General features: G+C 44.7%; 1 protein-coding gene across 3 annotated transcripts in view; it reads right to left on the bottom strand.

The window, feature by feature from the left end:
* Positions 1-707: 707 nt before the first annotated feature.
* Positions 708-15350, bottom strand: part of nf2b (NF2, moesin-ezrin-radixin like (MERLIN) tumor suppressor b) — a 28826-nt gene continuing 14183 nt past the window's right edge. For all 3 annotated transcript variants that reach the window (XM_084320233.1, XM_084320235.1, XM_084320234.1), the window contains exons 11-17: positions 15147-15260; positions 12790-12912; positions 10756-10973; positions 10530-10632; positions 9721-9854; positions 7363-7531; positions 708-2299 (exon numbers count right to left, since the gene is read on the bottom strand). In XM_084320233.1, coding sequence (XP_084176359.1) covers positions 2252-2299; positions 7363-7531; positions 9721-9854; positions 10530-10632; positions 10756-10973; positions 12790-12912; positions 15147-15260 — 909 coding nt within the window. In that variant the 3' untranslated portion in view covers positions 708-2251. The remainder of the gene's footprint in view (positions 2300-7362; positions 7532-9720; positions 9855-10529; positions 10633-10755; positions 10974-12789; positions 12913-15146; positions 15261-15350) is intronic.

Here is a 15350-nt window from a genome sequence, read left to right as displayed (position 1 = left end):
ACTGATATCATCACCAGACCCAATTACTGTATACAATTAATGAACACATCAATCTAATATCTAAGCCAGTTCTAGCAGTTGACTCTCAACTAATCTCTTCCCTTTTTGAAGATGTAACTTTGTCTTCCCCTGAACTGAGAGAGAGAGAGGAGAGAGGAGAGAAAAGAGAGAGAGAGAGAGAGAGAGAGAGAGAGAGCTCCATCTTGGGTAAATAAGGGACATATTCTGCCAACCCTGATTAGTTCCACTACTAACCCTGAGAGGTCCAAGAGGAGATAAAAGTGTACTAACAAATATCTATCTAACAGATTAAAGCTGCACTATGGAACTTTCTTCAAGGGTAAGATGACTTTGTTTCATTTGTCATTCACAGTTTAGGCCCTAGAAGTGAGACTGTAGCCTTCTATAGTCCTAGTAAAGTGCCAGTTTCTCACCACTGGTCATGATGCCTAAACAGAAGGGCTTGTATGGGTCACTCCACTGGGTTTCATGCATCACCAATCGGTGGGTCGTTCAGCCCAACTTCAGTGACTTAAGGACTTTGCTTAAGACTTTCCATGAAGAAAGTTACATAGTGCAGGTTTAAGACGAATGCACTGATCTACTACTGCACCCAGAAACTCAGCCGGGGCTCGACATCTACATCCACCCTAATCAACAGGCTTCTAAGGCACACAACAAGCACAGTGTGTGATATTAAATACAACCTCAGTAATGCAAAGTTTATTTGTTAAAAAAAAATAACCAAAAAAATTATAAATGTAAGGCACGTCAACAGTGTGTAGAAGTACAAAATAGAAAACACTTGAAATGGCGTAGCAGGGTCTTGTGATTCTATAGAAGCCACCTGTGCGGAGCGTCGTAACACAATGAGGCCTGTCGCTGCTCAGAGTAAAAGGCAGCCCTAATACCAAGTAACAGCAACAACAAGCAAATGAAAACAAAACAAACACTGAATATAATACCGAAAACGGAGCACGACACCTAGACAGGTTCAGTGTCAGATCTGGACAGTCCCTGGGAGAAGAGACTATCTGCCAACGCTCAAGGCTGTTAATGTGAAAGTTCAGGGTTTTCTTTTTCAAAAGATTATCCTATCGATTACTAACCAAGACCCCTCCTACAGGGATTCAAACAGTTTTCATGTCAGAGTTTTGTTATCCGAGACATTGGCGCCTAACACGTCTTACACAGTGGCTCAGAACTTGGAATGGGCCTTCAGGCAAATGTACATTAACAAGGTGACTATTCTATGATAGACTATCGACGTGTCGCCTTTCGCTACAGAAGCATTGCACTAATACATGTGGGGGACAATCATGTGTTACACAAACAACTCTTTGTTGGTTGTAACAAATCACTATCCTCACCCAGTTGTTGGGCGAATATTCAATCTCTGTATAGTCACCTTACCAGAGCAGCCAGTCACAATGGTTCTAGTCGACATACAAACCAGGGAAATCTGGCGCCAACCTCTTTATAGCATTTGCTTCCAACACTAGTTAAAGTCAAGTCAATGAGGTATGCGACCATTACTCTAAAAACTGCATAATAGTCCTTTCAAATAATTCCATTACTCAAATCTTACCATTACTACAGCAATGGAAAACAAACTGAATGACTTTCAAGCTATTTTAACAGTAATGGTTTCATACCCCACTGACTTGCACTAGCGTTGCTAACAAATATTAATAAGGAGATGACGATTTCTCAGAAAAAAAAACACCAGCATGAAAACTTGTGGGATCTTGGTTATACAGCAATAGACTTCTAAAAACAGAATTTTCCATTAAAAGGCATCGATCCTATCTAGACATGTCTAATTAACTCACTAGAGAGCTTCCCTTAAAGAACAACAACACTGAATTAAAAGTCCATTTTCATTCACACAGCCACTTTCAGCACCAGGTCCAGAAATTGTGTTAGACGCATGATGGCACCGATATCGTGTTCATAGCGAATCCTGGGAAAATCTGTGTGGGAAAATCTGCAGTGCAGCAGACAGTGCAACCTCGCATGAAAGTGTGCGCAAGCAGGCGGCACAATGTCATGCTGTGGGAAATGGATGAAAAGTCTTTACAAAGCACACAATATTTTGTGTGTGTGTATGTTTCGTTGTGCCAGTTAAGAACTACACCAAACATAAAAGGTACATCTTGGTAGTAAAAAGCAATAAGTCACAACGGCCAATGTCCTGCCTCTCACTCCATTTTCTCTCGTGTATGTTTTATTTCAACCTGTGCCAACAGGGTCACACTTCTTCGAAGAAGGCCATCTGAGACATGTATGCCGAGTTTCGCTGCAAGAGAAGATAAAAGTATCGGCCAGGGAGCACAGATAGATGAAGTACAGATAACAGGAAAAGCTGAATTGCTGCTATGGCTCCACACTCGACATAATGGGAAATCAATAAGGTAGGGGTGCATTTAAGAAGAGAAGATAATATCTGCACCAGTGCACAGTGGTGTCAGAGCTTTTCAGATGGATCGGAATGACTCCCAGTTTGTGACAAGTCAGATTTATTTAAATTAATTAAATATATATTATAAAATATACATATTAAAAAGAAAAGGTTGGGTTTATGGTTGGGATGGGCGTTTGAAGGCATATACAAATTTGAATATTCTAAAAACTAAAATAGCGGTTAATCAATTAACGGAACTACCCAAAAGAAAAAATATATATATATAATGAAAAGTGTGCACACGATGTAGCCGGAAGGGCCTCTGTGATCCTCGCATTCACTAAATAAATAATCATAACTGCGACTGTTTTCCATGTATTAGTCAAATAAACAAGGAAACCGAATCCAATAAAATTATACAATATTATCATTATAATTTTTTAATAAATCTCAATCAGTAGGCTATAGTCAAATACCGTTACCTACGTATTTTGAATAGTTGAACTTTGGAATAATGGTGCCCATCCCTACTTTAAGGGTATGTAAACCGGACAGCGGGGGTACTTACATTACTGTGAGGTATGTATAGGGGCTCGGGGGGGGGGTACTTACATTACTGTGAGGTACGTATAGGGGCTCGGGGGGGTACTTACATTACTGTGAGGTATGTATAGGGGCTCGGGGGTACTTACATTACTGTGAGGTATGTATAGGGGCTCGGGGGGTACTTACATTACTGTGAGGTACGTATAGGGGCTCGGGGGGTACTTACATTACTGTGAGGTATGTATAGGGGCTCGGGGGGTACTTACATTACCGTGAGGTATGTATAGGGGCTCGGGGGGGTACTTACATTACTGTGAGGTATGTATAGGGGCTCGGGGGGGTACTTACATTACTGTGAGGTACGTATAGGGGCTCGGGGGGGTACTTACATTACTGTGAGGTATGTATAGGGGCTCGGGGGGGTACTTACATTACTGTGAGGTATGTATAGGGGCTCAGGGGGTACTTACATTACTGTGAGGTATGTATAGGGGCTCGGGGGGGTACTTACATTACTGTGAGGTATGTATAGGGGCTCGGGGGGGTACTTACATTACTGTGAGGTATGTATAGGGGCTCGGGGGGTACTTACATTACTGTGAGGTATGTATAGGGGCTCGGGGGGTACTTACATTACTGTGAGGTATGTATAGGGGCTCGGGGGGGGTACTTACATTACTGTGAGGTATGTATAGGGGCTCGGGGGGGTACTTACATTACTGTGAGGTACGTATAGGGGCTCGGGGGGGTACTTACATTACTGTGAGGTATGTATAGGGGCTCGGGGGTACTTACATTACTGTGAGGTATGTATAGGGGCTCGGGGGGTACTTACATTACTGTGAGGTACGTATAGGGGCTCGGGGGGTACTTACATTACTGTGAGGTATGTATAGGGGCTCGGGGGGTACTTACATTACCGTGAGGTATGTATAGGGGCTCGGGGGGGTACTTACATTACTGTGAGGTATGTATAGGGGCTCGGGGGGGTACTTACATTACTGTGAGGTACGTATAGGGGCTCGGGGGGGTACTTACATTACTGTGAGGTATGTATAGGGGCTCGGGGGGGTACTTACATTACTGTGAGGTATGTATAGGGGCTCAGGGGGTACTTACATTACTGTGAGGTATGTATAGGGGCTCGGGGGGGTACTTACATTACTGTGAGGTATGTATAGGGGCTCGGGGGGGTACTTACATTACTGTGAGGTATGTATAGGGGCTCGGGGGGTACTTACATTACTGTGAGGTATGTATAGGGGCTCGGGGGGTACTTACATTACTGTGAGGTATGTATAGGGGCTCGGGGGGGGTACTTACATTACTGTGAGGTATGTATAGGGGCTCGGGGGGGTACTTACATTACTGTGAGGTATGTATAGGGGCTCGGGGGGTACTTACATTACTGTGAGGTATGTATAGGGGCTCGGGGGGTACTTACATTACTGTGAGGTATGTATAGGGGCTCGGGGGGTACTTACATTACTGTGAGGTATGTATAGGGGCTCGGGGGGGTACTTACATTACTGTGAGGTACGTATAGGGGCTCGGGGGGTACTTACATTACTGTGAGGTACGTATAGGGGCTCGGGGGGGTACTTACATTACTGTGAGGTATGTATAGGGGCTCGGGGGGGTACTTACATTACTGTGAGGTATGTATAGGGGACAGCGGCTGTACTTACATTACTGTGAGGTATGTATAGGGGCTCGGGGGGTACTTACATTACTGTGAGGTACGTATAGGGGCTCGGGGGGTACTTACATTACTGTGAGGTACGTATAGGGGCTCGGGGGGTACTTACATTACTGTGAGGTATGTATAGGGGCTCGGGGGGGTACTTACATTACTGTGAGGTATGTATAGGGGCTTGGGGGGGTACTTACATTACTGTGAGGTATGTATAGGGGCTCGGGGGGGGGTACTTACATTACTGTGAGGTACGTATAGGGGCTCGGGGGGTACTTACATTACTGTGAGGTACGTATAGGGGCTCGGGGGGGTACTTACATTACTGTGAGGTATGTATAGGGGCTCGGGGGGGTACTTACATTACTGTGAGGTACGTATAGGGGCTCAGGGGGTACTTACATTACTGTGAGGTATGTATAGGGGCTCGGGGGGGTACTTACATTACTGTGAGGTATGTATAGGGGCTCGGGGGGGGTACTTACATTACTGTGAGGTACGTATAGGGGCTCAGGGGGTACTTACATTACTGTGAGGTATGTATAGGGGCTCGGGGGGTACTTACATTACTGTGAGGTACGTATAGGGGCTCGGGGGGTACTTACATTACTGTGAGGTATGTATAGGGGCTCGGGGGGTACTTACATTACTGTGAGGTATGTATAGGGGCTCGGGGGGGTACTTACATTACTGTGAGGTATGTATAGGGGCTCAGGGGGTACTTACATTACTGTGAGGTATGTATAGGGGCTCGGGGGGGTACTTACATTACTGTGAGGTATGTATAGGGGCTCGGGGGGGGTACTTACATTACTGTGAGGTATGTATAGGGGCTCGGGGGGGGGGGTACTTACATTACTGTGAGGTACGTATAGGGGCTCAGGGGGTACTTACATTACTGTGAGGTATGTATAGGGGCTCGGGGGTACTTACATTACTGTGAGGTATGTATAGGGGCTCGGGGGGTACTTACATTACTGTGAGGTACGTATAGGGGCTCGGGGGGTACTTACATTACTGTGAGGTATGTATAGGGGCTCGGGGGGTACTTACATTACCGTGAGGTATGTATAGGGGCTCGGGGGGGTACTTACATTACTGTGAGGTATGTATAGGGGCTCGGGGGGGTACTTACATTACTGTGAGGTATGTATAGGGGCTCGGGGGGTACTTACATTACTGTGAGGTATGTATAGGGGCTCGGGGGGGTACTTACATTACTGTGAGGTATGTATAGGGGCTCGAGGGGGTACTTACATTACTGTGAGGTATGTATAGGGGCTCGGGGGTTACTTACATTACTGTGAGGTATGTATAGGGGCTCGGGGGGGTACTTACATTACTGTGAGGTATGTATAGGGGCTCGGGGGGTACTTACATTACTGTGAGGTATGTATAGGGGCTCGGGGGGGTACTTACATTACTGTGAGGTACGTATAGGGGCTCGGGGGGTACTTACATTACTGTGAGGTACGTATAGGGGCTCGGGGGGGTACTTACATTACTGTGAGGTATGTATAGGGGCTCGGGGGGGTACTTACATTACTGTGAGGTATGTATAGGGGACAGCGGCTGTACTTACATTACTGTGAGGTATGTATAGGGGCTCGGGGGGTACTTACATTACTGTGAGGTACGTATAGGGGCTCGGGGGGTACTTACATTACTGTGAGGTACGTATAGGGGCTCGGGGGGTACTTACATTACTGTGAGGTACGTATAGGGGCTCGGGGGGTACTTACATTACTGTGAGGTACGTATAGGGGCTCGGGGGGTACTTACATTACTGTGAGGTATGTATAGGGGCTCGGGGGGGTACTTACATTACTGTGAGGTATGTATAGGGGCTCGGGGGGGGGTACTTACATTACTGTGAGGTACGTATAGGGGCTCGGGGGGTACTTACATTACTGTGAGGTACGTATAGGGGCTCGGGGGGGTACTTACATTACTGTGAGGTATGTATAGGGGCTCGGGGGGGTACTTACATTACTGTGAGGTACGTATAGGGGCTCAGGGGGTACTTACATTACTGTGAGGTATGTATAGGGGCTCGGGGGGGTACTTACATTACTGTGAGGTATGTATAGGGGCTCGGGGGGGTACTTACATTACTGTGAGGTACGTATAGGGGCTCAGGGGGTACTTACATTACTGTGAGGTACGTATAGGGGCTCGGGGGGGTACTTACATTACTGTGAGGTATGTATAGGGGCTCGGGGGGGTACTTACATTACTGTGAGGTATGTATAGGGGCTCAGGGGGTACTTACATTACTGTGAGGTATGTATAGGGGCTCAGGGGGTACTTACATTACTGTGAGGTATGTATAGGGGCTCGGGGGGGTACTTACATTACTGTGAGGTATGTATAGGGGCTCGGGGGGGTACTTACATTACTGTGAGGTATGTATAGGGGCTCGGGGGGGTACTTACATTACTGTGAGGTATGTATAGGGGCTCAGGGGGTACTTACATTACTGTGAGGTATGTATAGGGGCTCGGGGGGGTACTTACATTACTGTGAGGTATGTATAGGGGCTCGGGGGGGTACTTACATTACTGTGAGGTACGTATAGGGGCTCGGGGGGGTACTTACATTACTGTGAGGTATGTATAGGGGCTCGGGGGGTACTTACATTACTGTGAGGTATGTATAGGGGCTCGGGGGGTACTTACATTACTGTGAGGTATGTATAGGGGCTCGGGGGGGTACTTACATTACTTTGAGGTATGTATAGGGGCTCGGGGGGGTATCCTCTGGCCTCTGCACGGAGGCTGTACACACCGGCTTGCTGCTGCTGCTCCTCTAACTTCAGAGACTCTATCTCGGTCTTCAGCTCCTTCAGCTGATCCTGCAGGTGCTTGCTCTTCTCCATGTACTCCAGCCTGGAGGGAGGGAGGGAGGTAGGGAGGGAGGGAGGGAGGAGGTATGTGTCAGTGTTTACTGGAGTGCTTTGGCAACATAGGTACCTTTCCTGTTGTGCCAAACAAGCAGATTTTAAATAGAGGGAGGGAGAGAGAGATAAAGAGACACAGGGTGAGAGGGAGAGAGATAAAGACAGGGCGAGAGGGAGAGAGAGACACAGGGAGAGATAAAGAGAGACACAGAGGGAGAGAAAGAGAGAGAGAGAGAGAGAGAGAGAGAGAGAGAGAGAGAGAGAGAGAGAGAGAGAGAGAGAGAAGAGATAGAGACAGGGTGAGAGGGAGAAAGAGAGACAGGGTGAGAGGGAGAAAGAGAGACAGGGTGAGATGGAGAAAGAGAGAGAGACAGGGTGAGAAGGAGAAAGAGACAGGGTGAGAGGGAGAAAGAGAGACAGGGTGAGAGGGAGAAAGAGAGAGAGACAGGGTGATAGGGAGAAAGAGAGACAGGGTGAGAGGGAGAAAGGGTGAGAGGGAGAAAGAGAGACAGGGTGAGGGGGAGAGAGTATGAAAATGCTCATGTTGAATGCATGAACAGAATTTTGATTAATTAAGATTTTTTTAAGATGAATGGCAATAAAGCAAATTGGATTTTAAGAGAGAGAGAAAAACAGACAGGTATGTGGTGAGGTATGCGATGGTATGACTGGTATACAGACCATCATCTGCACATTTGTGTATACTGTTCAATTTTCTCATATTTTCTACTCAGATTAAATTGTTATCGTCTTCCTATTATCCTGCCCATACTAGGGATAGGGAGTAATGTTTCCCCAGATCGAGTATTTGTTTAGGGATATCTATTTTAGAATGTGTCAAAGAGCATGGCAGCAGCAAATAACAATGTAAAGCAATATAGACCACCGCAACACTTCCGGGATTCTGAAATCGGGGAGGAGATTGCGGGGGGGGGCAAATGAATGAATGTGGATGAGAGCCTTGACATTAAGTGATTGCAGCTACGGCTGTGGGGGTGCTAGAGACATGATCGAATAGACTTGTATGCGCCTGAATCTCCTGAACACGGCGCGAGACATTCCTAATCGATCAGAACTAAATTGGCAGTGAAAAAGACTGTTTTTAAGCATCGATTCCCCATGCACATGCGCAGATTGGCCACGGAGTGTGACTCAACGCACATCCACCCTGGAATGTTCCATTAGAGGGGGTGTTGTGTTGTGAGAATGATAAGATAGAATTAAATATACAGTAAAAGGAATACAGTACAAATATACAGACGTCTACAGTAAGTGTAATATTGCACAGTGTTGTGCATTTATAATCAGTAGCTTAGGCTACATAGTAGGCTAATGACAGCCTATTCTAGTCTAGCAGGTGCTGGTATAGACTAGTAATGTTGATTTTCAGTCATCTATGACATTCTTTGCCTAGATATACCGTATATCTAGGCAAAAAATTTCATATATGTCATATATTATACGTCTATACCAGCACCTGCTAGACTAGAATAGGCTGTCATTAGCCTACTATGTAGCCTAAGCTACTGATTATAAATGCACAACACTGTGCAATATTGCAAAAAGGCACGGCATGTTGTTGCCACAATTTGCAAATGCCTAGCTGTATTCCAAATGCAACAAACTTTTCGCGGTAACGAGTTACTATCCATAGAATCCTCTTTACGCTCTCATGCTCCACAGCCTCCAGTGTCGTCTTCCTGCAACAACTCACGCCTTGCGAGATTTCAGAGTGAGATTTCCGTTTCAGTAGCAAAAACAATCACGTTTTGTGGACATACTTGGTGGTAACAAAAAATCTTTCTTATTGACTTCCCTCAAAAACCACTCAAATCGATTAACCAGCCCCCCCCCCCCCTGCTATGACACCAGAATTTTGCCAAGGGGATCAATAAAGGAATATCTTATCTTAGAGAGAAAACGGATATAGAAAGAATAGAATAGAAATTCGGCACTACACTCTCTCACATTGAACAACAATAAACATTTAGGTAGTCAATAGGACTAAAATAAGAATATAATAATATTAAAAATAAGAATACAATAGAATAAAGAATAACATGACCAGAGAGATAGGAGCGTCCCAGACAGGAGTATGGGTATAGACTTACGGAAGGGTAGAAAACGAGCGCCGTCAATTCCACAGAGCTTTTCAGAAGGGCTTAAGCTGCAGCTTACCTCTCCCTCTCTATCTCCATAGAAAGCCTCTTCATGTCAGAGTCCTTGAAGTCAACGCGCGTCGACGCCGACTCGTACGCAAAGTCGCCAGGAGCCTCGGGAGGCGGAGGGGGAGTGGAGTAGGCTGCTATGAGCTGGGACGTCACAAAAACACAAGACATGTAAGAGATACACACACACACAGTACATCTATATCCATGTAATATGAATCATCTATGGAGTATTGGCATGGTGATAACACTTGACCTTTTAGGCTTGCTACTATATAGAGGACCACAATTTGCAGCATGTGATGTCGGGTATGTTTGCATTGTGTGCATCCATCTTTTAAACCGTCAAGTAGAACTATCGAGCATCAACATGGCAACACAAAACACAATAGCACACCTCATATAATACAAAGGCATAGGGCTGGACAATATATGGAATATCATCTAACTGTAATACTGTCATCATCGTTACTTTGATATCGATAATATTGTGATACAAACTTTTGCTGTATATATATATCAAAGCTAAAAAGCAAAGTCAGAGAAGTCAGATTTCTCATAAAATGATTTCTGAAATGTCTGAGAATGTCAGGTGAAATGTACAGTGTCAGTTGATTGTATCACACGTCCATTACCATGCAGGACTAATATGATAAACATCAATTATCCAACATGTGATTTTCCATGATACCCAAGCAGATATCGTGATATATATTGATATCGGAGAAAGAAAAGGGCTTCTGAATATTGGAATATCCATATTGGCCAGCCCTACAGAGGCTTGATGAACAGCACAGAGCACCAGTGAGGAGGACGTACAGGGTAGGTGGTCTTGGTGATCTCCAGCAGCTTCTGCTTGGCTCTCTGCTCCGCGTCTTTCGCCTCCGTCAGGTCCTGCTTCAGGTGATCCGCCTCCTTCGACCTGGAGCCAACAGGACGGACCACACAAACCAACGGACAGTTGTGATTGGAGGGTCAAGAAAAGAGGGTGGGGTTTGACATAGGGTCAGTCTCACACGTCGCGCCCGATCGACCCGATACAGACCTCCTCTCGGACTGCTCCACCAGCTTGACGGCCAGCTGCTCCGCCTCCCTCATCTTCTGCTCCATCAGCCGCTTCTCCTCCTTGGTCTTCATGGCGGTGACCTCGAACCTCTGCCTCTCCTGCTCTGCATCAGCAGCCTTGTGGGCCAACAGCTTGGCCTCCTCCTCGGCAATCTGGGCTTTTTCTGCCAGCAGGTCTGCCGTCTCCTCAGACCGCAGCTGAGTAGGAATGCGTGAAATGAGGGCTGAGTGACTTGGAATAAACGGCTAACTGTGATTATTTCGACTGATAGGATTCAGGATTCAGGATATTAACACTTTGACTGCCGGAAAACGCTTTACAGCGTCATTCCCGGCCATGCGCAAGTTGCCGGAGGACGCTTTACAGCGTCCTTATATCAATATTTCAAAAATCTGCGATCGGATTCATATTTCCCCTCCGCTGGCCTGAGATCCACCAGGAGGACCCACTGAGCTCTCTGGCGGTTCAGGAACGCCATCTGGTGGCCGATCGGCGCAATCGCCAAACAGGAAGTGCTATGGAGGTTGTGCTGGTCGGCCATATTACTTCCGGGCACTCTGTTTGGCTACCGGGACTCGATCTCGACACAATACATAGCGATCGATTGCCAATAACTCGATAAACAACATGATTTGGACATATATACTATTATACAAGCTGGAAATGGACCCGATATTTCTACATACCATAATAGGTAAATGACTGTTCCACGCTCATCGCCCAACAGCGCGAGGAGGATACGGTAAGATTCAGCGTTATTTTTGATCGTTTTCCATATAAACTGTTATGATGAACATATCACCCACACTAGATGAATGATATAACGCTGCCCACGGAATTATAAACGATCCCCCGCCCATCCGGTCATCATCAGATCATACGTAGATCATTCTAGAAGTACGTCCAATTGACATTTTTTATATCGCCCCGATTGCCATCAAACTGTATTTCATCATCAATATAATGCATTTGGGGCTATATATCACGTTCTGGAGAAAGCTGCAGAAAGAGATGAAAACATACTTATACATTAGACCATACTTTACTATGAATATGTGAATGAAAAAGTTTAACGTTGCTACACAATGAACAATACATATAGGACTTTGAATGGGCCCTAATAATGGCAATGTAGCAATAGAATTTAAAAAGTTATAGCCCTGCAAAGAAGGGGAATTTCTCCATAGACAAATAGCGCTGGCAATCCACAGTCATTTTCCGGATTTCTGGCCGGCACCCATAGTGTTAAGAGGGAATGATCATTTTGGGGTAATTATTCGCATTTTCATTGAAAAACATTAAAATGACCGTGGTGTGATTTTTGTGGCGATTCTGTACCATACGATTTTGTTCAGCCCAGGACCTCTCTCCAGCACCACAATACTTAATTACAATGGTATTTTGACACTTTTCCCATTTAAAAAATATTTAGCGATTATTCCTGTGATTATGATATTACACACACCCACACACCAAACACACAGACAAAGGGCTAAATCCACAAAGAATGGATTGCACGGAGCAAGTTGCACCCTTACTTACAATTCATTATGAAATGAAAATGGGGGACCCTGATGTAAACAAGACGAAAGTCTTTCTCTGGTCTGCATCCCCTTAACAATTGTGTGTATTGAGCTGTACTGTATTGTACCCATTCTGCAATCTGCTAATAAAATGTTCATTCAATCAATCAATCTGCACGGTGATTGATTGAATGAACATTTTATTAACAGATTGCAGAATGGGTACAATACAGTACAGCTCAATACACACAATTGTTAAGGGGATGCAGACCAGAGAAAGACTTTCGTCTTGTTTACATCAGGGTCCCCCATTTTCAATTCATAATGAATTGTAAGTAAGGGTGCAACTTGCTCCGTGCAATCCATTCTTTGTGGATTTAGCCCAAAGTGTGTGACAAAGACAAATATACAGCATACAAACATATACTACAGCAGCAATCTGGAGCAGTGTGCTTCGGTGCACCAACATCACTGTTTTACATTTACACACCAGCGCCTCGTTGGCTAGCCGTGCTTCGTCCTGCAACTGGAACAGTCTTCGCTCCATCTCTTCTTTTGCCCTCTCTGCTTCCTCCCTCATCTGCTTCTCCCGCGCCAGGATCTGACGCTCCACCTGGGGATGGACAGTCAGCAGAGCCAATAGCATTTAAGGCGACACGCAAAGGAATGCCATAACCATTAGGGACGCGCCGATGCGACACATGGTATCAGGCTGACACTAGCCAGATTTGATGGACAGGTGTCGGCTACAGATGGTCCGATCCATTACCAAATTGTCATAACGCGTCCTCCTCCACTAACAGCAGAGCAACACATGATTGAGACAAAAAGGAAAATATGCCCAGTTTCCACCCCAGAATGGATCTGATTCGGCTTGATGAGATATCAGTCAAATGTTTTGGGATATTTATTACATTAGCCGATATGGAAACAATGTTAACTGTATTTTAGCAACCAGTCTGTCTCTCCCCCTCCCTCTCCTGTGAGCTGCATTCTCTCGAGTCGTCAACCACGTTAGCTTGTTTGCTAACTATTTAACAAAGCAACAATGTAATGTTGTTAGCTTCCCGAGAAAGGCCAACATTACCGATTTTTATCATTTTTATTCCTCAAGTCCGTTTGTGTTCATTATACAAAATAAACAAGCCTAGGTAAACCTAGTTAGGCCGGACCCAGCCACGACAATCACACAAGCATGTTTCAACAATGTCAGTTTAGTTTTGAGTCAGTTAGTCAGTTAGGGACCTTCACTATTGTAGGCCGGCCGCCCGGGTCCGGCAAAAACATAGGGCGGCGAACCACAAAGTCAAATGGGTGTACAGAGCCAGTAAACAGTTCTTGCAGGCTATGCTGCATAGTAGAATCAGTCTAGTCAGGCTTGAGAAAGGCTAGTAACACAATGATAATGAATCTTTATAGACATACATATGACTTTACCCTGCCATTATTTGACACTTTGCAACGCACAAATTAGTGACTGTTTCTTTACGTTCATGCATATATTGTAAATGACTAGGGTACAGCGATATATCATGATATTTTATATATATACACTGACACCAAGTATTGTTATTAACAATTCTTTTGGCTTGACAATCTTATTTTATTGCAATAAAAATTGGAGTGAGTGAGGTGAATAGACTGAAAGCTTTATCTTATTGAATAAAACAAGATTTATATTTTTTATTGCATATATTGACAACGTTTTCTGTTGGGGACATCATTTGCAGTTGAAAAAAAGGTAATAAATCGTAATATATAGCACTCTGGCACACCTTGCACAAGGACTCATATCACTCGTGCATATTTTATATTTATTGATAAGACTCGGTATGGAGTATTGTATAGAGTAGACTTTTGCCTCGTCTCCACTAGCCAAGGTTTAGCCGTGCTGTGGCCTGTCTGGCACACAGTGAGCGTCTCCATTGTCTATAGAACATGGCCAATCCTGGCTGGACCCCGGCTGAGACAGACACCTTTCACAACCTGGTTAGACCTGGCCAAAGCCGGCTGGGACTGATGTATCATCATGGGTTAGCTTGTATATCACAGTTGGTGGTGGTGTGAATTTTGAAGGAGAAGAGTTGAAGAGTTACTATAACGCAATGGAGACAATTATACCATATACCATGCTAGACCATGGCTAGCCACAGCCAGGCTGAACATAGCTAATGGGGACACAAACCCAACAATACCACACCATGGCTAGCCACAGCCAGGCTGAACATAGCTTATATTATATTAATATCTTGTTCTTACCTTTTTTTTCTCCTTATATTTTTATTGTCATATATTTTTATTCAGTCATTTCCATTAACCCTGCCTGTACCTCGCCTCCCCCTCCCGTGCTGCTATGGCCCCTGAATTTCCCCAAGGGAAACAAACAAAGGAACATCTTATCTTAACCAACCGTATAGGGAGGTGTAGTCTGACGTCACTTTAGTTTCCTGCGCGGTCCACTCGTATAGGGATTTATCATTGGGAAAATGTATTATCGGCTATAATTCTGCCTCATGAACATTGGCAATCTTTCCATTTTGGCACAAAATGAGTTCCCTTCGATCACTAACATTATTGTTTAAGCATTTTTGGTTGAAATACAATTATACGTAATTATTTTAAGATTAATTGTGAATTGTTTCATGTTGAGCTATAGATTATGGATGAATACACACAGAAATGTACACCGTGCCAATGTTCATGCTTTATTTGTTTTAAACTAGACTATTTAGAAATATGTCCATTGGAAATACATGGCAATTTCAAGCGAGGTGGACCAGCCAGAAACAACAATGACGTAACCACTACACCTGCCTATTACCCAGTGGAAAGTGATCGAGAGCTGACCTTCTTGCGGGCTTTCTCTTCTTTAGCCTGAGCCTTCATTTGCTGCACCTCGATAGAGTCCACCTTCCTCCTCCTCATGAACAGGTCATGGTTACCAATGCATAGCTGCAGGATCTAAAAACACACACACGTGCGGGAATTATTATTGGATTATTATTTAAATGTGACATTCAAGTGTATGTAATGGCATCATTCATATTGGTG

Source organism: Notolepis coatsorum (genome assembly GCF_963971535.1).
Source record: "Notolepis coatsorum genome assembly, chromosome: 8".
NCBI lineage: Eukaryota > Metazoa > Chordata > Actinopteri > Aulopiformes > Paralepididae > Notolepis > Notolepis coatsorum.
This window is presented reverse-complemented; position numbering and strand designations above follow the sequence as displayed.